This window comes from Mus caroli, chromosome 1 (assembly GCF_900094665.2).
Source record: "Mus caroli chromosome 1, CAROLI_EIJ_v1.1, whole genome shotgun sequence".
NCBI lineage: Eukaryota > Metazoa > Chordata > Mammalia > Rodentia > Muridae > Mus > Mus caroli.
Window position 1 is genome coordinate 153,910,201 of NC_034570.1, and position 27,600 is coordinate 153,937,800.

The 27,600-nt window shown below is 39.2% G+C and overlaps 1 protein-coding gene and 1 pseudogene across 2 annotated transcripts; one reads left to right on the forward strand and one right to left on the reverse strand.

Moving 5' to 3' along the window:
- Window positions 1-1,967: 1,967 nt before the first annotated feature.
- Gorab (golgin, RAB6 interacting) lies at window positions 1,968-21,265 on the reverse strand. Of its 2 annotated transcripts, none has more exons than XM_021167294.2 (5): window positions 21,141-21,216; window positions 14,183-14,540; window positions 11,952-12,053; window positions 9,817-9,957; window positions 1,968-4,152 (listed from the first exon to the last, which is right to left on the reverse strand). In XM_021167294.2, exons 1-5 carry the CDS (start codon window positions 21,199-21,201, stop codon window positions 3,708-3,710), a joined length of 1,107 nt encoding a protein of 368 aa, XP_021022953.1. In that variant the 5' UTR covers window positions 21,202-21,216; the 3' UTR covers window positions 1,968-3,707. The 2 variants fall into 2 exon arrangements, with proteins under 2 accessions (XP_021022953.1, XP_029338304.1); XM_029482444.1 differs by having other exon boundaries at window positions 1,969-4,152; window positions 14,179-14,540; window positions 21,141-21,265.
- Window positions 19,878-19,977, forward strand: LOC115032533 (annotated as a pseudogene).
- Window positions 21,266-27,600: the final 6,335 nt, after the last annotated feature.

Here is a 27,600-nt window from a genome sequence, read left to right on the forward strand (position 1 = left end):
ATATGATGAACCTTTGGCCTAGTGACGGACCCCTAAGGCATCCTACAATCACCGAGCAATGTTACCCGTCACATCTTATTGCTTAATTCTATGTCTATTTTAGGTTCCTGGAGTCATTTGGCTTGGAGAGAACTTTCTGACGTGTGATCTCCCAACAAGCCTAGTGTTGACTCACCTTCACTTCTCATGGTTCCATTTGCTATCTTGTCCTGGCGTACGCCATTACTGCCCCTTGGTTTGACAACTGTACTGAGCTCCTACACTCCTGGTATTTCCCTTCCAGGAAGATACCTTCAACATTTTATCATAACAGTGTCCTTATTTCTTCCAGTAGTTGATGAGGATTTGGACTGGCTACCCTAGTGGGTTGTCTAACTTTCAATACATGACACCTACCTACCCCCACTTCTTTGTAGTCTTACTTTGGTAACGAGACTTAAAAAAAAAAATCTTCCAATCTGACTCATTGTTTAACATGGATATTTTGTTTTATTTTAGTGGTAAAAGTGAAGTAAAATAATGTAGTAGTTCTTGGTCACAACGCCAAACAACTGGATGGAATATCTAAAAGTAGGAGAATTATCCATGTTCAATATTCTAGCCACTTACTTTGCTTTCCTTAAAGATACTGTGCATCAGGGTATAAGACGTTAATCATATCCTGTTAATTAGACCATGAGCTTAGTGAAGAGGGGCACAGATCATACACATCTGTATGAGTAGTTACGTGCAGTAGTTACATGCATACATACACATCTGTATGAGCAGTTACGTGCAGTAGTTACATGCATACATACACATCTGTATGAGTAGTTACATGCAGTATTTACATGCATACATACACATCTGTATGAGTAGTTACATGCATACATACACATCTGTATGAGTAGTTACATGCATACATACACATCTGTATGAGTAGTTACATGCAGTAGTTACATGCATACATACACATCTGTATGAGTAGTTACATGCAGCTGCTTGACCCGCTGCAGAGATGACATTGCATTTTGAAGACAGCTGCTTGGGATTAGGATCTTGCAAAAATACTCTAACATTACGGTGAAGGTAGCCTGGGGCCCCTGCACACTCCACCCCATCTCTCCAGAGAACAGCACAAGTCAGGCCTGGGGTAGATCTATGCTGAGAGGAGGGATAATTACCCTGGACCAGCTTGGCCTCGGGTCGCATCTAGCAGACTGAGTTATATCTATTGGGGCTTTTTAAAATGCTGACTTGGCTCCTTAGAAATACAAAACCTTAAACATCATTTATAAAGGTCACAGGGAATGGGCCGGGTCAGAATAACTTGAGTCAGTTCTGGGCCAATACTATGAAAGAGGAAGTGGCTGAGCAGTTAGATAAGCTCCTGCAGAGTACTATACTGCTAACTCCAAACAAAGAAGAGGGCTTTAGAGCTGAGTTTCTACTCTGTAAGCCAAATGCCCATCCAGCAATGAAGTCTGCTCCCTTAATCGCAATCAGAGATTTTTATCATGACTTACAAATCAGCTGTGCTCTCCTGAGAACAGGTTTGCCACCTGTAAGCACTGTAGTTCAGCAAAATTATGCAGAGGTGAAATTTTTGAGGAAAAAAAAAGGTTATTTTCAACACAAGAACCACTCTTACAGGAACTCTGCTTCTCTGAAGCCCACAGAAACAGCCCGTTTAAAACACACACACAGAGACAGTTGCAGGGAATCGAGTTTTTAAAGAACTCTTTAAATTCAAATTCAAAACAGGATTGTGCTCTTCAGTAAGTGCAGTTTACAGCTATCTGGTAAACACTACCTGCTAACAGGGACAAGCAGGATGGTGGTTAGTGATTTGGGCCTAGTTCCCTTCACAAAAAAATGTACTTGTTTTAATCGACCGAAGCTGACGAGGCACAGTTTAAAGGATGTGTTCCAGGGCTATCCTGGGGAAGTCAGTGCACATGGTCCTCACATCAGGACCCTCCCAGTTCTTACGCATTTGCTCTGGAGCCTTACACACATGGGCTGCAGCTGCCTTTGCATAAAACTGTTGCAATATAATTCTGTCATTTATATCATCACCTGAGCATTTAGATACCACCCAAGGAAAGCTGGTGAGACAATGCTTTGTCAAAATAATGGCTTCAGTGGAACTTTCATAGCACATATTTGAAAGCATCAACACACACACACACACACACACACACACACACACACACGGGGAGGGGGAGGGGCTAGTTAGAAAACAAAACTGTTAGTAGATGGACGCAGTGAATTTTATGGGTTAAAATAGGCAGAAACTGTAACAGAAGTACAGAACTCTGCTAGGTGCAGTAGACAGTACAATTCTTCTGTAATTCTCTGGGATTCTGGGATTCCATACACATGCTATTTAACACAGATTAAATGGTGTGAAACAATTTTTAAGGTAAATGAAAGACCATACTGTAAACTTATCAGACTTGTTTATTCCTTAGAAAAATAAGACTGTATTGGGCAACAAAGTTTTAAATTTGTATGTGTCTCATTCATAAATAAAAACAACACTATGGAAATAAATGCTTGTGTTTAGAAATCAGTAATGGACAATTATACCTGTGGCTCAGATCATACAAAAAAATACAAAGCATCCTTACTATCAGAAGATGTCTTAGACAATAATCTAAAAATAGGACATCTCTAACTTCTCTACACTGTATTATGGAAACAGCTGTCTTTATCCCCTTTAAAATAGAGCTCCTTTTTTATGAATGAAACACATTTTTCATTTTTTGTGATTTCTGAGAAATCGATAATTTAAGGTAATATTTGTGACAAAACTAAAACATTTATACACATTTAAATCTAGCACAATGCACCAGTCAAGTTTTTGGGAACAGGTGATTAACAAACTATGAAAACAATTAGAAAATGAGTGCTTTAACGGCTTCAATGCTTCATGACAGCAGAAGCAATACCTGACATATAAATATCCACATTACAGAGCTTCATCGAGGGAATACATCGTGGTTGGATGATCAATGAGACTTGCCACTTTCAGAGTCACTTTAGAAACACTTTCACTGTCCAAAGTTTCCCTGTCCATTCATTAAGGAAAGCAGAAGACAGTAAAGGTAAAGTCATACATACACAGCTTATCTATGGATGTGGATCAACTAGCCACAATTCAGGTGGGAACGAGAAACCATTTACTGACAAAGTAAAGGGAAAATAATGTTGGCTTACGTTGTCTAGTTCCTTACATAAGCTGGGATTTCCAACTTGTGTCTACTCACTCTAGTAGCATCCGGATAGGTAAGTTAACCCATTTTTATTCTCTCCTTCTCTCTGTATATAAGAATTTTTGTCTTTTTAATGACTACATAGAAGGCCACAAAGTCTCAATGTTCCCTCAATGTTGTTTTAAGTTTGGCCAAGAGCTAAGAAGCCATGTAGTTTTTCTTCTACCACTGTGCTTGTAGTGTTGAAGGTCAAACCCAGGGCCCCGAGCACTCCCACCCTGTGAGTCACCTATTCTAACTCAGTGATAAGGCTGGAAGGAACCCCAACTCCGAGGGGTCAACACTCCCTGGATAGGAAACAGTCACAACTTGTGACTTTGGAATGATCTGACATGCTAACATACTAACTATCACTAAGCATTGATTCAAATACAAATGAGTTTAAAGAAGTTTGATCAGAGACAAGCTATAATTTACCGCAGAGATATTAACTGAGAAAACACTGGCCGCTCATGTGGCCACAGCAGCTGAAAAGTTCTTGGCTTCTGGATCTGGGCAGTCTAGTCTATGGGGAGAGCTACTGCAACATTTGCCTGGCTTGTCTGTCTCTGGGGAAGGAGCTTGCTTTTGAGGCTCTTTGTTCTCTCCAGCCAGTTCTGAAGACCCACTCTCCCCATAAGGCGGACACAGCCTCTCTACAGAAGCCATTTGTTTGGCTGCCTCTGCTTCCTGTTCCCGAAGCAACTGCTCAACCTCCACCTCTAGTTGCAAAGCCTCCTCATCAGCCTGCACGTCCAGCTGCTGCATCAGCTCCTCCAGCTTCTTGGCCTTTCGGAGCTCGTTCTGCTGGATGATGGTACAGAGGTGTTCGGTGAGCTGCTCTTTCGTCTCGGTTTTTCGCTGTAAATCCAGCTTTGCTGTAATGTACTCAGCTTCAGCTCTATCAAAGCGCTTCCTATAAGGACACAGACAAACATCAGTTCATCCATTCTCAGTTATGAAGCTTCCCCAGGGTCTGAAACAAACTCAAAATGCGAAATGAAATGCAATGACACTATAGAAGTGATACTTTAACAATAGCCAACACCACCCAGGGAAAGCTAGGCTAGAAGGCTACTATTACAACATTATTATTTGAAATAAATTTACTGCCAATGATTCTGCTATACTTGAGTGTCAGCAGGCCAAAAGAGTTCATTTGATGGCAGGTTAGCTCTAGGGAGAAGAGGAAAGCAGAGAGCTCAGCTCTGTGGCACTTGCCAGGCAATACTATAAACACTGCCACTCTGGCTAATTTCAAGTTACTTGTGTGACACCACTGAAAGCCCAGAGCCTGCTCTCAGGAGCTAGCACAAGACAGCTAATACAAGCGACTCAAAATACAAGGTTGGTTAAATTCATATGAGTCAAACCAAGAGGTGGAGAAAATAGGAAATTCATGTCTCTTAGTAATGGTCTGAGAGAGAAATATTTAATAAGAAGTGAACACAAAGAGCATGGTCAACTAAATGATACCAAGTAGGGCAAGAAGTGAATACTAAGAATAGAAACCGCAAGGCCAGGGTCAGTTAGGCAGGGCTCCTTAGAGTCCACACTGATAATTTGGACCACAGAATTCTCTTATGAGGAGCTATCTCATTGGTTGTAGGATGCTGAACAGCATTGCTGTGTTATCCATTAGTACCACCATACATTAAGCTATAACACCAAAAACATCTCTTTAGACATTGCCAACATCACAAGTACTCGTAGTTGAAAATCTCTAGGCTAAATTCCATATAACAAACAACAGACTATTGTTACATATAAAAGACTTTATAGGCTGAACCAACAGCTCAATGGCAGAATACTTGCTTAACATATACAAGGAGCAAAAGGGAAGAGAAGGGGAGGAGAGAAGAGGGGAGAGGAGGGGAGGAGAGAAAAGGAACTCCATTTTATGTATCTGCAGAGGTATAAGCTCTGTAGATGGGTAATGCCAGTCTCTTGTGAAGTAACATAACTCTAGGGAGAAGCCACCCTGTCTCCCCCAACCCCTTGCATTAGATTGCAGTAAGGTTATCACACCCTCACTTTCTACATAGTTACTTTTCTTTAGAAAAAAAGTAGGTTTCTTCCTCTCCTCAAAGAAAGGAAATTCCAATTTATCAACTAGTTCAATTTAATTATCACTAATATTTATGAAGGCCCTGTTAGTTTACCAGTTTGATGGTGTCTTTAACTTCACTAATTCTAACATGCAGCTTTAAGTATAATTTACAGAAAATAAGAAAGAACTAAACCTCCTGGTAGAAGAGACTCTATCTTGAAAGGACACACTGAAAATTATAAAAGCTTTGATTGTAGAGAACTGAAAGCTCAAATCTGTTCTCAACTGTCCATTCTGTATACCTTTTTGGTCTTTAGATGCATAGTTATCTAGTCAAGCTAGCTAAGGGAGAGAAAAATACTTTTCAGGTTACAAGGAGCAGTATTACAGAAAAGTCACCAGGCTCACAGGCTGTTCTCAATGCTAAGCAGCCACACTATTTCTACCTGAGCTCTCCTTCACACTCACGGGCCAAAATGGCTATCAGCTTTGGCTCTCCATCAGATTCATTCCACTCAATCTCTCCATATTCAGAATGAGAGCATGGAAAGGCCTTGTTCATCTCAGTTTAAATGGAGTTCTTAATGTTGATGGTCTGTGAATGAAATGGCCTGGAATGGATATAAATCTTTGGTGTACCAACACGATCAACATCTGGAGTGAAGTACTTGAATTTCTGCAGGAGGGATTAGAGAAAAGGGGTCATGCAAAGACCAAAAACGAGTAGAGTAGAGTAACTCTGTAGTTACTCAAGTCAGCCTTGGGTCTGTATCAAACAGTGACAGCAACAGAGTCACAGAGCTATATGGCCTGAGATTCTGCAGTGTAAACAGTTCAAGAATCCTTCCCAGCACCCCCAAAACTGAGTTTCCCCTTTGGAGCAATGAAAAAAAAAAAAAAAAACCCTCATGGCCATTTATTGACATTATATAAAACTATGGTTAGAGGAAATTTAGGGGTCTGATATTTATAGGTTTAAATTTTACAGAGTGTTCATTTATTATATATCTTCTATTTTATTGTTACCTAATAAACATAAGAATGAATAGATAGCTTTCCAGTAACTTCTCATGCTAAAAGGACTTTATTGGGTATCAGTTCTTTATTTCTACACTTGGTAACATAACCTGCTTATGAATGTTTTCACATTAAGTGTAGAGCTCTGACATTATAGAGCTATGAATCCTTTAGCCTTTCCCCCGCATTTTCTTCTCTCCAGGTCTATTCCTACCCCTAACTCTGCACCTCTGCCTCCCCAGTCAGTAGAGATTTACAGACTAGGTTCATGAATACTGAATTGAAACTAACATTTGCAATCAGGTTCCTAGGTTACCACTAATCTGGGTTCACCCCAGATAAATCACTTAAAACTCTGTATTTGTTTATTTATTTAAAGTCTTTTTGGTCTAAAAGAAGTACATATATTCTCCTACAGAGTGACTGTTGTTTAAAATATTGGTTAGTTTCACAAACTACATGACCAGCCTAAGAGTCTTGTCACTCATACTGATGCTGGGTAGACAGGGTACTCTGGAAGAGAATAATAAGATCATTATACATTAGACAGTAAGGCACACTGAACTGGGAATGTAATTACAGAATTGTTTTGTTATTTTAAGGGGACACAGGGTGATTTAATGTTATTTAAAGGTTTTTAGAAACTGTTTCTTGGTCTTGGCATCTTTGAAGTTAAAAAAAAAAATTCAATCTTAACCCTTTCTATACCACTGAGCTCCACTGACCTGTTTTAGTTTCCAGGTCTCTTTTTCCTGAAAAGTTCAACTGTCTGTATAGATTAACATACGGTTTATATCCTTTCTTAGAATTTCTTAGGAACAGAGGAATCTTGGTTAATAAAACAGGATCTAAGAGATATGCTCCCTCTGTCTTGAAACACTTTGCTATCCCATTACTACAGGAAGTCTTCACTCTTATCTATGATAAAAAGTAAAATATCAAGAAAACAGGAATGATGTGATAACCAAATAACTTATCATCTGTTAGTTCCCAAGTGCTTAGTTCAAAGTATTATGTCTCAAGAATGTGTAATACTGTCATCTTAACATTCTTAAGTTTTCTCTGAATAAAACTGAACACATTTTTAAATTTATTGCATATGTTGGAAATAGAGAAAATTGACAGAGAAAGCCATTTCGATGCTGCTAGACAAATTCAAATATGATTGCAAGCCAAAATGCAGCTGCCACAAAATATTAATTTTGAATCCCTGCAACTTTAGAAGTTAGTAAAGAACAGAGGTGATTGAAGACTTTAAGAGGAGGTATTCTAAACTCTAGTGGATCCCAATTACAATCACATGGAACCTGTGATAACTGAGGGCAGGGGAAATGTGGAGATGGGAGGAAACGTGACTCTGTGATTAGGTGACCACGAGACACAGGACAGAAGCTGTAGCCACAAGTTCAGGGACATCAGAGGCTGGAAAAGGCAAGAAATGGACCCGTAGGGTGTCTCAGAAATCATGTCCTGCTTACACATTTATTTTGGGTTTCTAGTCTTCATTCTAGAAATATAGGCTGAAAACTTCCGGGTGTTCCAAGGCATCTAGCTTCTGGTAGTTTGTTAGTAGTCCTAGGAAACTGAAGCCATGCAGAGTTAGAGTCTGCAGGCTGAGCAGGATAACTGATCACGGAAGTGAGGTGTCAGTGTGCACAATAGCCCACTCAAATGAATTCCTTCACTCTCATGATAAAAAGGAAATGTGATTTCCACATGCAACTCATCATTTCAATAGGAAGCACTTACAAGTATTTATAATTCCTCAATAACCACAGATGCAAATATAGAAGACTCTGTATTAATCTTAAGAATGAACCAGACACACTCTTACTTCTAGTTAGGACTGTCTATGGCTCCTTCGATTTACTTCCAGAGCTCAGCCTTGAAAAAGAGCCCCACACATCAACTATGACATCCATTCATCGTTATGTCAGTAACAGAATCATGCAAATGATGTCTTTAGATTACTAAACACATGAAATAAAGGTATATGATACAAAGCACTGTGCTAAGAATTCTCTACAGTTTCAATAAAAATTGGCGGTTTTACTTTCTCTATGGTTTTGAAAGCTAAAACTGACATTTCCTAGCTAATACCAATCCAAAAAAGACATCTTTCTGTAAACTGCTCAGAAGAGACATGAAACAGACTGAGCAGATTGCATTTATGTATTCACACACACACACACACACACACACACACACACCAACAAATCTCTCTTTGCTTTTCCTGCTGACCCACAACTATGACAAGAGGCTAGAGTGGTGTGAAATGACCCCTGGCAGCTCAGTTACAGAGAATAAGATGTGCTCAAAGTTAAGGCTGAGTTTACTTGTAATGAAATTCTAGTCACCTCCTGAACAGTAACAGAAATTGGGAACTTCTGGTTATCAGCTCCTGATGGTATTAATTTAGATTGTCCACTAATAAAGGCAACACATTGTGTCTTATAACATAGAAGCAAACAACAATTACCCAAGTCACAAGAACAACCACAGGCCTCTTTTAAATACTAAACAGTGAATTAAAACTATCACCAAGCATTTCCGCTTTATTAAATTGTTATATAAACATTCTGAGGCTGTGGTTTCCCCGAGACTAATGAGGCATTCTGATTGATTTCTAGTGTTACAGGGAAAGATACAAAGCTGAGTCATTAGCACAGCATTCCCTTGCGAAGAAAAGACAAACTGCAATGATTAAAGCGATGTTACAGGGACTGAGAACCCTGAAATTGGCCCAGTTTTTTGCCCTTTTATCTGTTTGCAAAGCCCATGTAATTCTTTACATGTGCTTATTCATTTTAAAAATATTCCACAATGTTTTTTTCCTTTATTAAAAATGCCAACAGTTGAAAGCCAGGGAAGCACATGATAGCAGACCACTTTGTACAAAGTATAACCAAACAAGAAAAAAGAAACCTCACAGTTCTTAGAGTTCTTAAAGAAAATATCCACAGTAGTTTTCCTTTGTACTCATAGACAGAATCTCACTTTGTACCCCAGGCTGGCCTTGAACTTGAATTGATCCTCCTGCCTCAGCCTCTTGAGTGCTGGGAATATATACATGTACCACCATTCCTAGCTTATATTCAAAAGCCTTTTCAAAATAAATATAGGTTTTTACTTTGATAAAAAAATAAAGTCAGAATTTGGCTCCAATCCATAAAGGCAATATCAAAGAGTCAAAAATTTAATAGAAAGAACAGAGACTAGGTGTTAGGATCATATAGTTCTGCAGCAAGTTAATCGGGTATATAATCTGATAGACCCTGAAGTACTCAGGGTCTCCAATATTATGAGCTGAAGGTTAATCAGGAAACACTAAAATGAAGATAAGTAATTCAGGGAGTGTTGAAACAGGAATTCCAGGAGGGTAAGCTATAGGACAGGTGGCCACTTGAGTTAGCACATTACTGCTGGCATTCTCATGAGACTTTCCTGTAATATCCATAAAGCTCACAGGCATAGTCAGCAATGGATGACTGCTGAGACCTCTCATCCACTCACCGTGCATAGGAATACTCCAGGCTGGCCTGGTCGATTCTGTTCCTGAGGATGCCAATGTCAGCTGACACCATGTCGTCTAAGGCCTGCAACTCCTTCTGGATCCTCTTTAGTTTTATGGTCTCTGCTTGGGTCCTCTTAGATCTGGAAATCCAGGAATGTGAGTTGGAGAAAACACTTTAAGACCACATTTCCATACATGATATAAATGAAAAAGAATGGTAACTGTGTATATAATTATAGTTCATGACATTCTTTTCAAAAATTAGAAAGAAAATCAGAATTGAGACAAAATAATGCTCTGTGCTCCTTGTTTTATTAAACTTCCTATTGGTATATACTATTTTCATGAACAAAGGACGAACTAAGATCTTTATATAGAAGTCCTGAAAGGACATGTCACTATTCCTTCTTCACTCTCCTTCCTAAGTCCATTTCATCTTCCACCGGCACTGGGCATGAAGACACAGTCTAATGACATCACATCTCCTTGTATAAAAACATCCGTGCTTTCAATTTCTTCAGGCTCGTCTTGTTTCCTTGGAAGACTGTATATATAATCACTCATGGACTCAGACACTCTTTTCTGTTGAAAAGCACACCCGATTCAATCATTTATCTGTCCCCTCACCATACCCAAGTGTATACACACACACACACACACACCAGAATCAGAGTAATACATGGAGAAGCAAACTTAATCTGTTCACTTCAAAATTTCACACATGTTCTCTAGGGAGTAGAACCTCCCCCAGTGACAGCAAACAGTGCATCTTACACTCTTGACTTTCTCTGCAATAGGCACAGATCTGCCCTTTCTGCCCACACTCACTAACCAGCAGAGATCTTCCTTTAAGTACTTCATTATCCACTATTAATAATATAATCCTGTTCCACTTCCCTACATTGCTGTCTCTATCAATGTTATTCTGTCTTAAATCAACAGCTGAGAAGTATGGAATCTATAATCTCTTGGTAAGATAGGGGACAATGTGGCCAAGGCTGGCTTTGCACTCACACTTTTTTGCCTCTACCTTCTAAGTACCAGGATTATAGGTGTGTACCACTACAGCAAGTTGAATACACCTACATTCATTTGTAAAATCCCCAATAAACAGTCTCTACTCTTAGTAAAGACTAAGAGAATTCTTTAAAAAGCATAATTACGTGTAGGGAAAAAGATGGTATTATTAATTTTCGTTATATTCGTTCTTTTCTTGAAATATAAGCCAGCCTGTGAGTTGTATCTTTATTATGCTTCATGAGAAGTTGTTCTAGAAGGGAAAAAAAATCTTTACCAAATGTTCCTCTCTGAGTTATCTACACATCTCCCTCTCACCATTTCTGTCCTTACATCAACTCAAGCCTCAAGCAACACCAGTTTAACACAGGGTATTGCTGTATCAATGTGCAGCCTAGGTTGACCTTAAACTTCAAACAATCTTCCAGTTTGGGAATTCCCTATTGGGAATGCTGGCAGAGAAGGTAGGTTCCACCACTCCTTTCTGGAGGACTTTAAAAGCAAAAGGTCATGAATATTTGCTCGAATTCAGTTCAATTACTACTTAACTGACACACCTTAAGGACACAGGAGAATAGGAAGTAACAGGCAAAGCACAGGAAGGCAGCAAAGGCTGGGAAGAACGGCTTCCATGGGGAATGCTGCAGCTGGGGCCAGTATGACATAGCACACGAGAAGAGATAAAATAAACCTCACACAGGGTGGATGGTGGCCGCCCAGTCACCAGTGAAACACAGTAAATGATTTAAGAAATGCAAGCAAGGTTTCCAACAGTGTAGGCTGCCCCAGACTGCACTTGTTCCTCTACATGCCTGATGCTAACACATCCAAATTAAAACCTGTGTTTGCTGCTCACTCATGCACATCAATACCTACTTCTGCTGCCCCGTGACTGCATGTTAACAGACTGTTAACACTGATGCCAACCGTTCACTTGCAGCTGACACCCAAGTGATTCATTACTTAAAAAAAAAAGTGTCAGTATCATTTGAAGCACACTTTGTCTTAGAAGTCAGCGCTACAGTGCACATCTCAGTTTACTGGGTAAGGCATGGGAGAATAAACATGAGCTCTATAGAGATGTCTCTGGGTCAAGCCCCTGACCTGGAGGCCTCACCTTTCCGCAATGGCTTGAGCCAAAAGGGCTTTCTTACGTTTATTTTTCTCTTCCATTAGTCGCTGTTCTTGTTGGAGGACTTCCCAACGAGATTTCTCTTGCCTGAAAAAAAAAAAAAGGCACAAAGTGAATTTATGAAAAAGACTGTTACCCAACCCTACACCTTACCAGTCTGTCTCCTAGGCATAAAATTTAATCAGCCAGATTACATATATTTTCTTTCAAAAATTCCCTTAAAAGAAACCCATCTGCAGTTCATTATTCTGTTCTAATACGAACAAAGAACACAGTCTGAAGTAAAGAGGCTTTCGTAAATTGGACCTTTGAAATCTATATATGTGTATAATCTAGGAACCCACAAACTAGAAGCCCAAGTACTGTGACATTCTTTTAGGAGTACAAAGAAATGTGTGCATGGATAATAACATATGTAAAATGGAAGTCAAAGTGTATTGGTAGGATGTCATGTTTTGCCTTCTAGAATTTTCTTTATGAAAAGTCTAGATTCCCTCAACATCTTAACAGAACAGCCAGTCTTGTTTCTTATATTTTCCTTCATTCTGCTCATTATTCTCCAAATTAACAAAAGGTTAACACAGGTTTTTAATTGAAACAGAATTATGTCACTTTGCTCTTGCCTTTCCTCTCTCCACCCCTCCCATGACCCCCCTTCAAGTTGATAGCCTTCATTGTTACATACACATGTATGGATGTATAATACAGATGAGTCCTTATCTCCAACTCTTAATTTTAAGTGAGCAGTTGTTTGAGCTAAAGGCAAGTAGAATACACAAAAACAGAAAGTCAAAGAACTTAAAACATGGACTGTATCTCCTAACATGTCCGCTTCTGAGAAAGGTGCATGCACATTTCAATAGGCATAAAGCTATCAACTGAAAGAGGTCACAGCGACGCTCTTTCTTCCTCCTGCTGGTGTTTGTCTAGCCCATCCAATGTCCTTCCCTTCTAACCCTGCCCTTTCTTTCTTTTACTACAGCCTCCAGCAGGGTCAGCATCAGCCTTTTCTCAGTTTCCAGTCCACAGGCACTTCAGGCCCACTTCACCTGGTTCCCTCTCCCAAACTGTACAGACACCTGTCATTTCTCTAATCCACTTTGACCAGGATATTTTCCTCTTGGGGCTCTGGTCCTATGCTACACCAGGACGCAGGCTCCCCTTTATCCTCGCTCTCTTTTACTTCACTACTATTCTTTAGCATTTCTCTCTCTCAGAAAATTGAGATGCCATCATAGAACACTGCGGGATATAGCTCTCCTATCCCAAGCTTATCATTTCAGGATTCTTAGTTTTTAAAATCAATGTTTCCTCAAATTACTGTGTCCTATGGATATCCCAAAGTATCTAAAACACAATGATTTTTTTTCCTACTGACATCTCATCACAATTTTCAAGTCTTCCTGATATATACTGAGGTTCTGTTGTAAGAACAAAAACCAAGCAAACAAACAATTCATGTGATTTTATATCTTATTAAAACTAATCTGTCATAAGACTCTGGTAGACAGAACTCTCGTGACACAAAAGCTGGGCCAACAGAGATGAGGAATACTGTCTAGTATTTGAAAAAAACACAAAGACACTTTGAAAAAATTCAGAAAAACAAAAACAAATGCTATCTTTTCTTTCCATTACTAAGAATTTACAAGTTAGAAAATGGAAATTTCTATATGGGTAGAGCTAAACTATATAGGTTCTAATACAAAGATATCTCAACTCTGTTACTTACTGGCTGTGTGTGCTAGCTTTAGGAAGATAGTTCCCAGCTCCTCTGCATGTGTATGTATGCACAGGAGTTTGTGTTTGCCTGTGTGTGCGTGTGTGCGTGTGTGTGTGTGTGTGTGTGTGTAGGTGTTAAATTTGAGTTGTATGCAAGTGTGTGTACGTGTTAAACTTGAGAACGCTCTTGCTCTACTTCTCAGCTGAGCCCAGTACTCAGTATGTAGGTCACTGTGGTCTCCAGACTTGACAGCTTCTTCCTTAGGCCAAGTGCTAGCCTTAGTGGAATGTGGCATGTGTCTAGTGATAAGCAAACAGTAGCTTTTCTAAGTCCTAAATAACTCCTCTATAAGGTGAAAACAATAAGCATGTATGATAAAATAATTTAGCTCCTAATATATTTAAGTGGTAGATTCTAGGAAAAAACTCAACTAACTATATTTTTTCCAAGTCTCTGGGGGAAAAAAGATGAAAAGTCTCATAGACTTACTAACAATTCCATTTTCTTTTTCTCCACTTTGCAATCTGGCTTTGGAGCTCGAACCTCGGCACTTTTGTGACCATGGTGGGAATTCTCAAGTCCTGGTTCCTGTGGCTGACTTCCAACACCAGGTAGCTTTCCATCAACAGAGGAAGAGGTGGGTGTGAGGGGACTGGGGGCCACAGGGGAAGGAGGGCGTGGCTTTTGACTGTTAGCTCTCTGTTTTGGTGCAGAGAGCAGCTGCTCTGGAAGCAATGAGGCTGACCCATCTTGGAGGCCAAGCTTTTGGCTCTGCTCTAGAAGGGCTTTTTCACGCTGAAGCTGTTGTCGGGTTTTCTTCACAGGAATACGACGCTGAGGTTCAAATGGATCTACATAAAAGAGAGCAAATGAAGTGTCCTTGCTGAACAACAAATAATGACCATTTCTCTAAAAACATAAAGTAGTGGCATTAAATTTTTGTAATTCTAAGGGCCCCTTCCTCCCATCCATCTTGAAAGCCCAGGAAAAGTCAGCCATTTTCCTGGGTGCAACAGTTCTTATATCACACTATTAATATTTAACAAAACCCATTCTTGTTCCCAGTTCATCTCTATAGGAAATCTACTTCATTGAAACAGGCCCAAGGACACAAGGCAAAGTTTTCATTTTGACTTGAGGTCTAAGAAAGAACTGACTAATTTTGATGAAACTAATTTGCCCATTGACTTGTTGGATTGATTCAAGTTTTTTCTGTTCTACAGAAACAACAGTGGCTGGTTCTCACAGGTGACACCCTTCCCTTGGATTCAATGCTATTTCCAGCATTGCTACTTATTTCCATACTGCTTTAGCTTACAGAGATCTAGCAAAGGCATGTTCATTCACCAAACACTGGGTAAGTTCTAATCAATGCATTCAAGCTAATTTTAACAGCAGCTTGAAAGAAGCAACAGAGGAAGATAAAACAATCACAGGGAATTTGTTCTTTTAAATACAAATGATGCTCCTTTGGGAACTATTTATATTAAGATTAAACTCTTAGGGCAAATAAATAGGGAATTTCACTCTCATAATACACACTATAAAGTTATGAGTCCTTACTAGTGAGCAACTCAAACAGGACTTCTAAGGCTGGGCATGTCACACAGTAGTGCATCATTTGCCTAGCAAGGCCCTAGTTCAATCCTCAGCACAGCAAGAAAACAAAATCTAACCAACCAAAGACTTTTCAAGTGTGATGCTTAAATTCTACACACTGATCTACTGTTGAAGTACAAAGTTTATTAATTTAAACTTTGCAAAATAAAGCTGAAACTTTGAATCACCAGCTTTGCTTCAAATTTGTTTGTTGGACTCAACACCTGTCATTCCAGTTGTGAACTATCTGCTGGACTTAACCAATAGAGACAAGGAAAGAGTGAGATATGCATGGAAAATGGTTTTTTAAAAAGACAGAGATAATATCAAAAATTGTGTCCTGTGTCGGTTAATCTGAATCATCAACTTGATGAGATTAGGAATTACCAGGAGACAGACCTATAGGCATGTATGAGGGGGATTATTGATTAGGTTAACTAGGGTGGAAAACCCACCCACTGTGTGATGATGTTCCCTGGGGAGACAGGCATACATTGTTCTCTGCTTTCAGAATGAAGATGTGCCACAACCAGTCACCCCAAGCTTCTGCCTCTAGGACTTCTCCATCATGATGGCCAGTATTCTCCAACTGTGAGCCATAAATCCTTTTCCTTTAAGGGTTTTTTCAGTGTATTTTATTACAGCCACAAGAAAAATAACTAAGCCATGGACTTTCGCAGAAAATACAAAGTGCCCTCCTCTCTGATAAAGATTACTGTTGGTTATTGTTCTGATTAGCAACATCGAAAACGTCACTGAGACTGATTTGGGCTCCAACTGAAAACACTAACTGAATAATCAGTAGTTCCTTTGTAACTCAACTATGTCTATTTTACTTTATATTTACTTTCTATATAGAATGATATTTTTTCACTAGCAATCAATATACAAATCAGGACTGTGAAAACAGAACACACTGGTTAAGTGCTGTGTTCTGGAAACTTTGGGCCGACCGAGGAGTATAAATCCAGTACAAGGAGAACTAGCCACAGTTAACTTCTAGTCAGCTGCTGTCATTAAAGCAATTTAGGTCAATACAGTCAGACGCTCATTATCACAACTAAAAGCAGGCACTTAAAAATTATTTCTATTTTTCTTTATTTACTTACTTCTTTATTTATTCTGTGGTGTTGGACTGAACCCAACCTTTCACATGCCAGGCAAGTGCTCAACCACGTAGCTCTGGCTCCAGCTCCTAAGTGGCCGTTTTATATGAATTGCATGTGGTTTGACATACAGGGAACTGCAACAATCATCAAAACCTAGATTAGGCTACAGTGGAAAGTGACTCTGAATCTGCAGTGGCACGTTCCAGCTAAAAGCCAGGCTGACGATACAGCTCAGAGGGGAAGAACCATTATGACACTCTGGGTCCAATCTTCGGATCCAGATATCAGAGGCCAACAAGCAGATGTTAGTTCTGTAAACATTACTGATGATTATCATGACTATTAATATTTTAAAAACTGGATAGTCAAAAGCAAGGAGGGGAAAACCCCCGAAAAGTTAAATAGTTTAAAAGGAGATTTTTATGTATATGAGTGTTTTGCTTGCATGTAAGTACAGCATGTATGTCGTGACCTCAGAGGCCAGAAGGGAACATCAGATCCCATGGAACTGTAGTTTACTTAAGGGTGTGAGCTGGGAACTGAACCCACATCCACTGGAAGGCCAGTGAGAGCTCATAACTGCTAAGTGGGGAATTTGTCATGTGTGTGTAATTTAGCCAAGACACTATGTGTGTGAGATCTACTGTGTGTCTCGGACTTACATCCTCTTTGACCTCTGTGTCTCCAGTATCATCTGAATTATGTATTGATCATTTCCTTATTGGGCTACAAATATTTCTAAAAAGTATTAATTTCATCAAAAGTGTACTGCACAAGCAAGCATTTCTTCCTCAGCACCACACTGACAGCGTCCATATCATTAGACACTATTACAGTCATTCATTTCCAATGCTGAGTGACAAACCAGAGCTTCCCTTTCATCTTCCCCTGGGGGACACTGAGGTTGTTTTTATGTTTACTTCTGTGAACCTGGCTGTTACATCCCCTTATGTTCTAAATTTTGCCTTGTATATTACCCACAAACTAATGGATGATAAAATATAATACTAGATGTTAAACTGCTTTCCAAAACACACTTTGTCCAGCAATGTGTAAGAATCCATTTTAATACATGGCATTGTTTTGTTTAATGTTTTAACTTTGGCAAACACAAGAGCACAAGGTGGTACCTCACTGTGCTTCTGATTTCTAATGCTCTGCTTCTTGTTGATGGTTCGCATCTATTCATATTCCTTCCCTTTGAAACATCTATTATTTCTTTGCTATTCACATGTTACTATAAGAGAATGATAATTAAAGAGAGAATATTTCAATACCAGAAATGGTCATATATCTATGGAAGAAAAATCTAAAAACAGAAAACATTTAAAATTTGTAGGAGTGAAAAATTCTAAAATTTGTTACATGTCATTCCAGATGGCGTAAATAAATGGAAGCGCATGCAGCCTTCCTGGAGGTGGTAGTTACACGATGCTGTTAGCTCCAAACTCATCTAAAGACTCAATGCAATTCTAATCAAAATCCAATGCCTTGAAATTTGGTAAAACTGTTTAAAAACTATTGCATAAAATGCTAATAGCAAGGTAATTACTAAATAAAACAAAGAGACTCCTAATGTCAATAATAAAAAGCAGTGGGTGACATGAATGAGCAGGTACAGGATCTGTCACCAAGCCTGAAGACCTGAGTTCTGATCCCTTGGGCTCATGTGGCAGGAGGAGTGAAATGACTCCTACAAGACAGCCTCTGACTGCCAAGCCCATGCTATGGCCAAGGAGCCCATACAATAAATAAGTGAATCATAAAAAAATAATAAAGGAGCCGGGCATGGTGGCTCACACCTTTAATCCCAGCACTCGGGAGGCAGAGGCAGGCGGATTTCTGAGTTTGAGGCCAGCCTGGTCTACAAAGTGAGTGCCAGGACAGCCAGGGCTATACAGAGAAACCCTGTTGCGAAAAACCAAAAAAAAATAAATAAATAAATAAATAAATAAAGGGCACATAGAAAGAACTATTTATCTTAAAACTGACAGCATGTTTGCACTGCATTCTTCCATTTTTTACATATGAAACCAGCCTCAGATCATGTGTATGTACATATATACACCATACACATTTGTGTATATGTTTGGCATATATTTGTGTATATGTATGCCATACACTCTTCCAACCTGTACTATTGGAAATAATTCAGTTTAAGAAGTCAATGACTGCAGCTGACATACCCCCTCCCTGTAACACCATTCCAGTAATATACAAATGTTTCCAGTTCCTAAAATTATATCACTTACTTTTATTAAAGTTATTTGCTAGTGAAAACATTTAATTGCCAATGTTCTAATTCCAATCTTCTCTTCTTCCTACCAAAATGACTGTCATGTGACAGCATCAGAAGATAATATGGAATGACTGTGTATCAGCTTCACCTGGAAACCCATGCTACACTAGACTGAACAGTGACACTAGACTAGTGACACTAGACTGAAACATTAACCTGCATTACTTTAAACAATTGGCTGTTCTAAAGGGTTTTTTTTTATTGCTTCAATTAAAACTGTTTTGCCTAATATCTTAATTAGCAGTGCTTCTGTATAGATTTACCCCTCCCATCACACTCCTCTCTACCAATCACAATTCTGCTTCACTCCTTTGATATTCTTCAGCTACTCTCAAAATGCACCTGCTTTCCCTAATTTTGTCCATATAAAAACTCTATTAGACTACTATCTACTCAGCCACAACTTCCTTTTGCAAATATTCATGTAATTTATACAAATTCATTATTAATGAATGTGACTAGCGATTAATAGAGTCCCACCAATAGATCTAACACATATTATGTATCCTCTCATCTGCTAGCAAACAACTGGCTTGTTTCTAACTTTTGGATATTATAAACAAGGTGGCTAAGAACATTCTTGACTGCACATGCATTTATGCATTCGAGTGTCTCAAAAGCACCCGGTACTTATTTTGGCTGGCAACAGATCCCATCTTCCTAGATTATTTAACTGCATTCTTAACAGCTGCGAGGAGGACTCGATTTCTGCAGCTTTAAAAATGGGAAACCCAAGGTAGGAGACTTGGTATTTTTGTTCTGATCACTGTGTTCCACTATGGCTACATAAAAACTGGAAGATACTTCTGTTCTTACAGATGTCATAGATGAGTGATTTTATACCCACAGTCTAGCGTTTCATGACCAAGTGACGGGCCTTAAAGTTTAGGTCCTCATCACCTTCTAACCAAATCCAAATTAAAGAAATAGTTAAAATATACTTTTTAGATAACAAGCATATTGGAGTCCTACATTAAGCCTTTGTCAAATCAAGCTAAAGCCAAGATTTAACCTCCATGAAATGTCCCCAATGTCCACTAAATCCTCAGGGTGAACTTGCTCTATGGCTATCCCTGGGTCAGTATCTGCTACCACTTTATTGTACTGTCTGTCTCATGAATCTACAAGGTCTCTAAGGGCAAAGATGTCCTGCTACTCTTGACATCTCTAAGGCAGACGTTGTGCTTCATGGCAGGTCAGCATTCCCCTTGACAAGGACGGAAGAGGACCCTGGACCAGACAACACACCTGATTCAAAAGCAGATACTGAGAACTGAATCAGATCAGATCTAGGTGCCTGCATTTGTACATATAGGTATGTGAATGGAGAATGAGTTACAGAAGGAAAGAACCTGAAAACAGCCAGCTGGACAGAATCAGTTGGGACACATCTGACATAATTCCATGACAGTACTAAAAAAGATTCCTGGATCAGCCAGTCCAGTCTTCCCCACATTGACCCCATGTTAATAATTTACTTCCTTCTGCACCTGTCAGTCCTAGATAATTCACATATCTAGGCTAAATATTCCAAAGTACCCGAGCCATATCCAGATTTCTCACAAACTATAGACATGGAAAAATTTATTGAATTTTATCCTTAAGGTACTTTTTAAAATGTTGCCAAGAGTGGCACAAAGTTCTCACAGAAGTGATTGGCATTACCAAGACTACCACAGAAATCTTTGTGAAATTGCAATCACAGGTCAAGAGCATTTTATATCGTTTCCTACCAAGTATTGGAAAACTTAATAAATCAGAAGCAGCGTTATCACAAGCCCATACAGTTATCTATAATTATTCCAGAAATCCCCCCGGGGGTGGAGTGGGGTGGGCAGCAGATTTCGGCTGTCCCTGAAGGCAGAAGAGACAGACATGTAAGTGCACTGTGCATGTACACACAAATACACACACGCACTTCAAATCTAACCTCTCGAAAAGTCCTTTTGGTTTGCTGATTCCCAAGAACTGGAAAGAAATGCAAACTCATCTGGTAGCCAGAAGTAAACGCAGTGCGGATGGATCATAAATATCACTTCTTCTGCGTTGATTCACTCTCATGACACCTTTCCCAAATATCTGGTTTTCTAAGTTCACAATTATGATGCTGTATATGCAGTACTTGTCTTCATTCACCCTGAACCCAAGTCTACAACCATTGATTTGGGTTAAAAGCCTCCCTTAGGGGCCATTCAGGTGGTGGCTTCGCTTTCTCTCCCTAGCCTCATTCCTTTTTACAGGAAAACATCAAATCATCAGAAAACAGATGCTAAAAGAGAAACCCCTGGGCCCGTCCCTCTGGCCTCTGCAGCAAAGACACCTAGGGAATCCCACCATCCCTGTCCCCCAACTTGGAGCTCCAGCCCCCACGCCCCCTCGCCCACTAAGAAGGCCTCCTGTCCTTCAGACTCGAGACTCCACACTCGCGCGCAAGTACACCTCACCTTTATTCTGCTTTAGTCTCCTCAGCTCTTCCTCAGAGAAGCCCGCCCAATCCTGAGCCATCCGCCTAGCCCTGGGCACCCAAAGAGTGCCCAAATCTCCGCGCGCAGACTGCCAACACAGCTCCACAGGCACATCCGGGTTCCTTCAGTGGCGCGGCAAACAGCCAATCAGCGTGCCGAACTGTGGCGTTAGGCCCCCTCTGCATTCAGGGCCCCGGTACCTGTGGGGCTGCCCCTAGCGATGCCTGAAAACCCGTCTCGGTGGACTACAAAAGCACGGCCTTCGCTTCCACTCACAGGCCTCTGCTACACGTTCCAGTTCTTCTTGATTTATAACTTTGGGAGAAAGTGGGGGTTATGGGAATATAAGGAAGGGTTGAGGAAAACAGGTAGGGAGGCAGTGACAGAGGAGGCCTACAGGTCGGACCTGCCTGACTAGCTGGGCGGAGCCTGTATTGCCTGGGAGGTGGGCGGTGCCGGAGCATCCTTGGCTTGTAGGTTCTAAGTCATGGAGAAACAGGGTGTAGGGATGAGATTTAAGATTGGCAAATTCACTTCTAGACAATAACATCTAGCAGATTTCGATTTCCTGTTTCTATGATGAATGAGTCGAAGTACCTAATCCTTATGCCAAGGTATTTTGCTGGTCTCCTCCTGCCTATAGAAGTCCCTCAACACACCACACTCAAGTCCTAAATGGTGATTTTTTTCTTTTGTCTAAAGCTATCTTCTTGAGCTTCCATTTCTCCGTTTTAAGCAGAGTTTATAAAATTAGAAGATGCAAAGCTTGTCCATTTATGCGTAGGTCAGCGTTTTTTAAACCGACTATTTCTTTTTTCATTATTTTTACTGAAAACATTACATTGGCTACATTGAAATTTTTTTAAAGAATATTAATTTTCAGCTTGGGAGTCAATATTTTTAATCAAGTTGAAGTAAAGGAGTATACTGGAAAATGAAATATGACACCAGCAATTGAAATGAGCAGTTCAGTTATATGAGTATCAGAAAAAAGTTTGACATCTTTCTTGTAATCTTTGAACTTTGAAACGTAACAGGTTTTCCAAAATTCAAGAATGCCACACGTGCTTATCTTAAAGATGAGTTTATTTTCAATATATTTGAAAGGTAAAATACCTTCCAAAAGGATTAGTTTCGTTCAAGTTTTGAACATAGACTAAATATGTAAACAGGTATACATTAACTCCAGAATAGAATGTAGTAGTCACAATCTGGTAGTGGATTCAGCTTGCCCTCTGCACACAATAACCATTTACTAGTGACTCAACAACAATTTTAAACCCACTTGCGTGCTTTCTGTTACATTTTATTTATACATTTTCTATAAGTTTCAAGATTTATCACTAATCTTAATAGAGTCAGTAATTATGGTATTTTAAAAGGTTTTGCCTTGCTTGTGATTGCAAATCAAGGCACCGGCAAGAGATAATAAAGGCCAATAAAATACATCTGTATAAAATTATACTTTCCCCTTGCAACATTCCAAATCTCCTATTTGATGTTCTGTTGGCCCTTCTTCAAGGAGTTCACTTTTGTCAAATGCTGTAGGAGATACTGGTGGGAACTTAGCTCCAGAAGTCTTTGCTCTGTGGGAGTTCTTGGTTCTGAGTTGAGAGAGTATCTCTAAGAATAGTTTTGCTGGAAGTCTCACTCACATTATACTAACTATATTTAAGGGAAAAATTTCCCCATTTGTGTAGTAAATTTGGATCCTACCACCATATACATGAAGGGTGTTTACTGTTTTCTCACACGCAAAAGGCTTCCTTATTCTCCAGAGCAGTAAGCTGTGTTTTTATAATCTTTATATATTCTCTTCTTTTCAGGCTCTTTACTAATTTGTTTTCAATTAAATGTAAGAAACTCAATCTTAAGAAGTTAGATTTTGTAGTATTCTCTTTTTATATTCTTTTAAGTTCCATGATGTACATTTTTGTGTTTAAATAAAAGTTTTATATATAATTCAGCATGTTCATGTGTTTATGAGAAGGTATCATCTATGACAATTTGGATTGTAATATTTTCTCCAGTTGATTCTCCATTAGATGGTTGGTGTTTCATCTGTACTCAGATGTGGTGTCTCATCCCTATAATTTCAGCACTCAAGAGGCTACAGCATGAGTTTGAACCAGTCTGAGTTACACAGTGAATTACAGATGAGCCTGGTTGCAATGTGAGACCCAGTACAATTTAAATAGATAGATAGATAGATAGATAGATAGATAGATAGATATTTTTTAAAAATCTAATTGTGTTTCTAACATATTTATAAAATGGAGCTGCCTGACTGGCTCAGGAGGTTGAGGTACTTGCTGTGGAAGTCTGGCATCATGAGTTCAATCCCTGGTACCCCACATAAAAGTGAATGAGGAGAAGTTAGAGCACAGAGTGGCACTCTGTCTTCCATCCAAATGCTGTTGTATATGCACCCCACACACAATGGTAACTTTTACAACATGTGAAATAACTTCTGACTTCCCAGTTCCTTCATGACCCTATGTCTTGGCCTCTGCCTCCTTCTATATTAAGCTGTCTTTTTTCTCTCTCTCCTTAAACTCCAGTCAGACTGGATTTCCTCAGGTCTTTGGAATTTATACACTTTCTCCCTCCACTCTGCTGACCTAGCCAGAGCTTTCCCAGTCACTGTTCCTTAAGCTATTCTCTTCCCCTTGTCCATTGACCCTTCCTGCTTAAGTTATGGTCCCCAAATCCACATGGGCTTTTTATGACCACACTACCTAAATATCATCCTCCTATTTCCTGTATTTTTTTATGACTTTTACAGCACTGCGTGTTATATCTAGGCGGTTTGTATTTTACAGTTTTATTTTCTATCTTCCAGTTTGATAAGAGTTCCATGATATGAACCTTAACCTCTTCTTTACCCAGCATAGAACAGACTAACAGCTGCTAACAACTCAATATGTATTGAAAGAACAAACCTTTCTGAATTTTACACTCATTTGTAACATTTTCACATTAAATGCATTTGAGATTTTTTTCTAGAATGAATTTCTATGGTGCTGAAAATATGAACTACATATTCTTATTCTTCTTGGAGCTCTGAACTCGTTAGTTAATAAACATTTTTAACTAGTTGAGGAAAATCAGGAGGGCCTTATTTAATTTTATTATTTTTTAATGTGTGACGTTGGGCATCTTCATCACACTGGATGCAGTGCCTGACAGAGTGAGTGGAAGCTGAGCAAGGCTGTTCTGACTCGCAGTTTCTAACAGCAGTTAGTGTTCAGCATGGCGAAGCAGCCTGGTTGACAGTGGCTGCAGTATATGGAACATATTGGTTTAAAAACAAAATCCCAATCATTCAGTTTTACCAGTTGAAGACTCAGAAGTCAGATACTGGCGTGAAAGCCTGCTAGCTCAGAGAGGCTTAGAAAGCACCAGGCTGACTTTCCTCCCCAGCTGACATTGCAGAAGGGAAAAAACAAACAAAGAAAAACAAACAAATAACACAACCCAGTTCTCCTTCACCACGATGTCTTTAAAAACAAGTCTTCCAACTGAATGCTCCTCCTTTCTACTTCCTGTGATCTCTCTATCCATCCTCCTAATCTCTTCTCACTCTCTGTGGTTTTCCCCTTATGCTCTCTCCCTGTCAGCTGGTTGCTTGCTCCATTTCTTGACCTATGGCTGACTTTATTCAACCTTGTTTACAATAAACAGGAAGCTCTTGGATTAAAAGTGTGTGCTAAGTTTGAGCTGCACCACAACCAAGAGACAGTTTTTTCCAGGGGTTCACAGTGTGATCAAATATCCTGCAATAGGTACATCATAGAGGAGCAAGAAACAGAGAGCAGGATACTAACCAGGCATTGGGTGTATCTTTAAAGATCTGTGCCCCAATGACCTATGTGTATAGACTAGTTCCTACTTCCGAAGGATTTGGGTCCCTTTCAAATTAGTGCCAACAGATGGAACAGGTATTCAAAACATGACCCTGTCTGAGAAGTTGCGGCTTCAAGCCTTCTAGGCCTTAACAGACTACTTTAGCAAACTTCTCAGTTTTCAGTATATGGTTCTTATACTTCTGTCCGATGTATCTCTAGCCAATAACATAATGCTATTATAAGTAGTTTTATTAACTTTAAAAATCTTCAATTATTCTGTATCTATAGACACTATGGTCTGAATGGTGTTATTCTGGAAAATCCAGCACGCTAGAATGAAGAGACAAGGGCTCTTTAGGGGAATTGCTAGGTAAAGGGTGCTTTTAGAACACTGGTGGAAGGGATTCATGTCCAAATGGAATAGCATGAGAGAACTTATGTCTCCATCACTATGAGATAATACATCAAGAATGCAGCTTGTCAGAAATAGAAAGTAGACCATCACTATAGCAGGTGGAGCCTTGAGCTTGAATGTCCCAAGCTCCCATATGACAAAATATAAACTTTGTGTTTGTAAAATCTACTCAATATATGACATTTTATTATAACAGCCAAATGCACTAATTATATCTGCAACTAATGCTTTATTTCTCTTATGGTCTGTTTGCCTTTCATTTCCTTTCTTACATTACTGGTGGATGTAATAAAATAAAAGTGGAATCAAATAGCCTACTGGATTCTGTCTGTGATGGTCAGTCTTGATTGTCCACTTGTTTGAATTGACAGATACCTTCTCTGGGTGTCTACAAGAACATTCCCAGAGAGGATTAGATGGATTATGGGAAATGGCCTACCCACTGGCTTACTGGGCTATATCGTAGCATTGGGTGGAATGTTCTATCCATGCTAATTATGTCAATTTTGGTTGTTTGACATTAAATCAGCCACTCTCACTATTCACTATTTCAGTGACTATCAGCTTTAGGAAAATGATCTCTTCTTTCTTAGCTTATTTGCATACTCTTTGTTTTACTACCTTCACTAGGGTTAGTTTTAAGATAATACCACACATTTACTCACCACTGTCTGTCTGTCTGTAGTATAATGCCACATGTAGTATGAAAACCTTAACAATGTAGAGCTTCACATCTTCCCATTTAATCTTCACCTTATTGTATCACATCTCATGATACATATACCATAACACCCACACCGCATTGTTAACTTTGAACTGTCAAATATAATTTAAGAAAAATTAAACCAGAAAGTCCTATTGATTAGTCACTGTATAAGTCATGCTTACATGGTCAAGTGAACCACCGAAAGGAGGATTGATTTATTTGTGCTTACGGTTTCAGAGTGCTCATCCCATGGCTCCAGGGCTCCATGTGCAGAACATCAAGAAGGTGATATTGTGTGGTAGAAGATGTTCTTCAACTCACATCAGATAGGTAGCAGAGAGGAAGACAGACACTAGAGACAGGTATAACCTTCAAGGCAAACCCTTAGTTACCTACTTCCTGTAATTAGCCATACCTTAAAGGTTTCCAGCTCCTTCCAAAATAGTACCACTAGATGGGACCAAAACACGTGAGCATGTGGAGGACATTTAATATTTGAGCCATAAGACTCCTGTAAATATAACTCTGTGCCCTTCCATATTTGACACATATTCATATTTCCAGCAAGCGTCATTTTTTTCTTCTACCTTGGGGCTTTCCTATACTGCACGTGTGATGAATTCTTTTATCTTGGGTCTGTGAAAAAAAATTTGCTCTTTTTTGAATGGTACCTGTGTACACAGTATTCTAGAATGACATCTTTGGTTTTTAAGTAAATTATAGATGTTACTCTATGTTCTTCTAACTTGTATCATTTCTAGTGCAAAGTCTGTCACAATCCTCTTTTTTCTTCATGCGCGACACGTCTTTCTCTGAATTTAGGATCTTTCTTTTTCATCAGTTTTGATCAGTTTGAAGATGATGTTACTTGTCATAGTTTCCAGATAATTTTCATGGCTGTGTTTCTTTGTAATGCTTGGCTGTTGTGATGTTATAGTTATCAAATTTAAAATGTTCTGGTCCCTAGTTCTTGAGGTCTTGGAATTTGTTCTTTCTTTTCTATTATGATTTCTGTTACACACATGTTATACCTTTGGGCTTTCCTGGAGATACTGAATGCTGTTTTAATTGTTTAACATTCTTCTTTCTTTACTTCACTTTGTATAACTTGTTTTGCTGCATCTCTGTTTTCCATCATATTTACATTGTCTTTAATATAACACTACTCCCATATATGACGCTATTAAACTTATAGATATTGTATTTTTCATTATAGATGCTCAGTCAATTCATTTTGTATTTTCAATGTCTCTTTAAGTTTTTGAACAGGGATGATAAAATTAATATCATTGTTTGCTGATTCTAACAACTGTGTTAGTTATGAATCACTTTTAAGTGGTTACAATATTTCCTCATCATGATCTATATTTCCTGATACCCTGCACACCTGTCAGCTTCACCTCATTAGGTTCTAGCTATTTTTTGGTCCTATAAATATTTTTGACCTTTGTTGTAAGATCCAGCTAATTT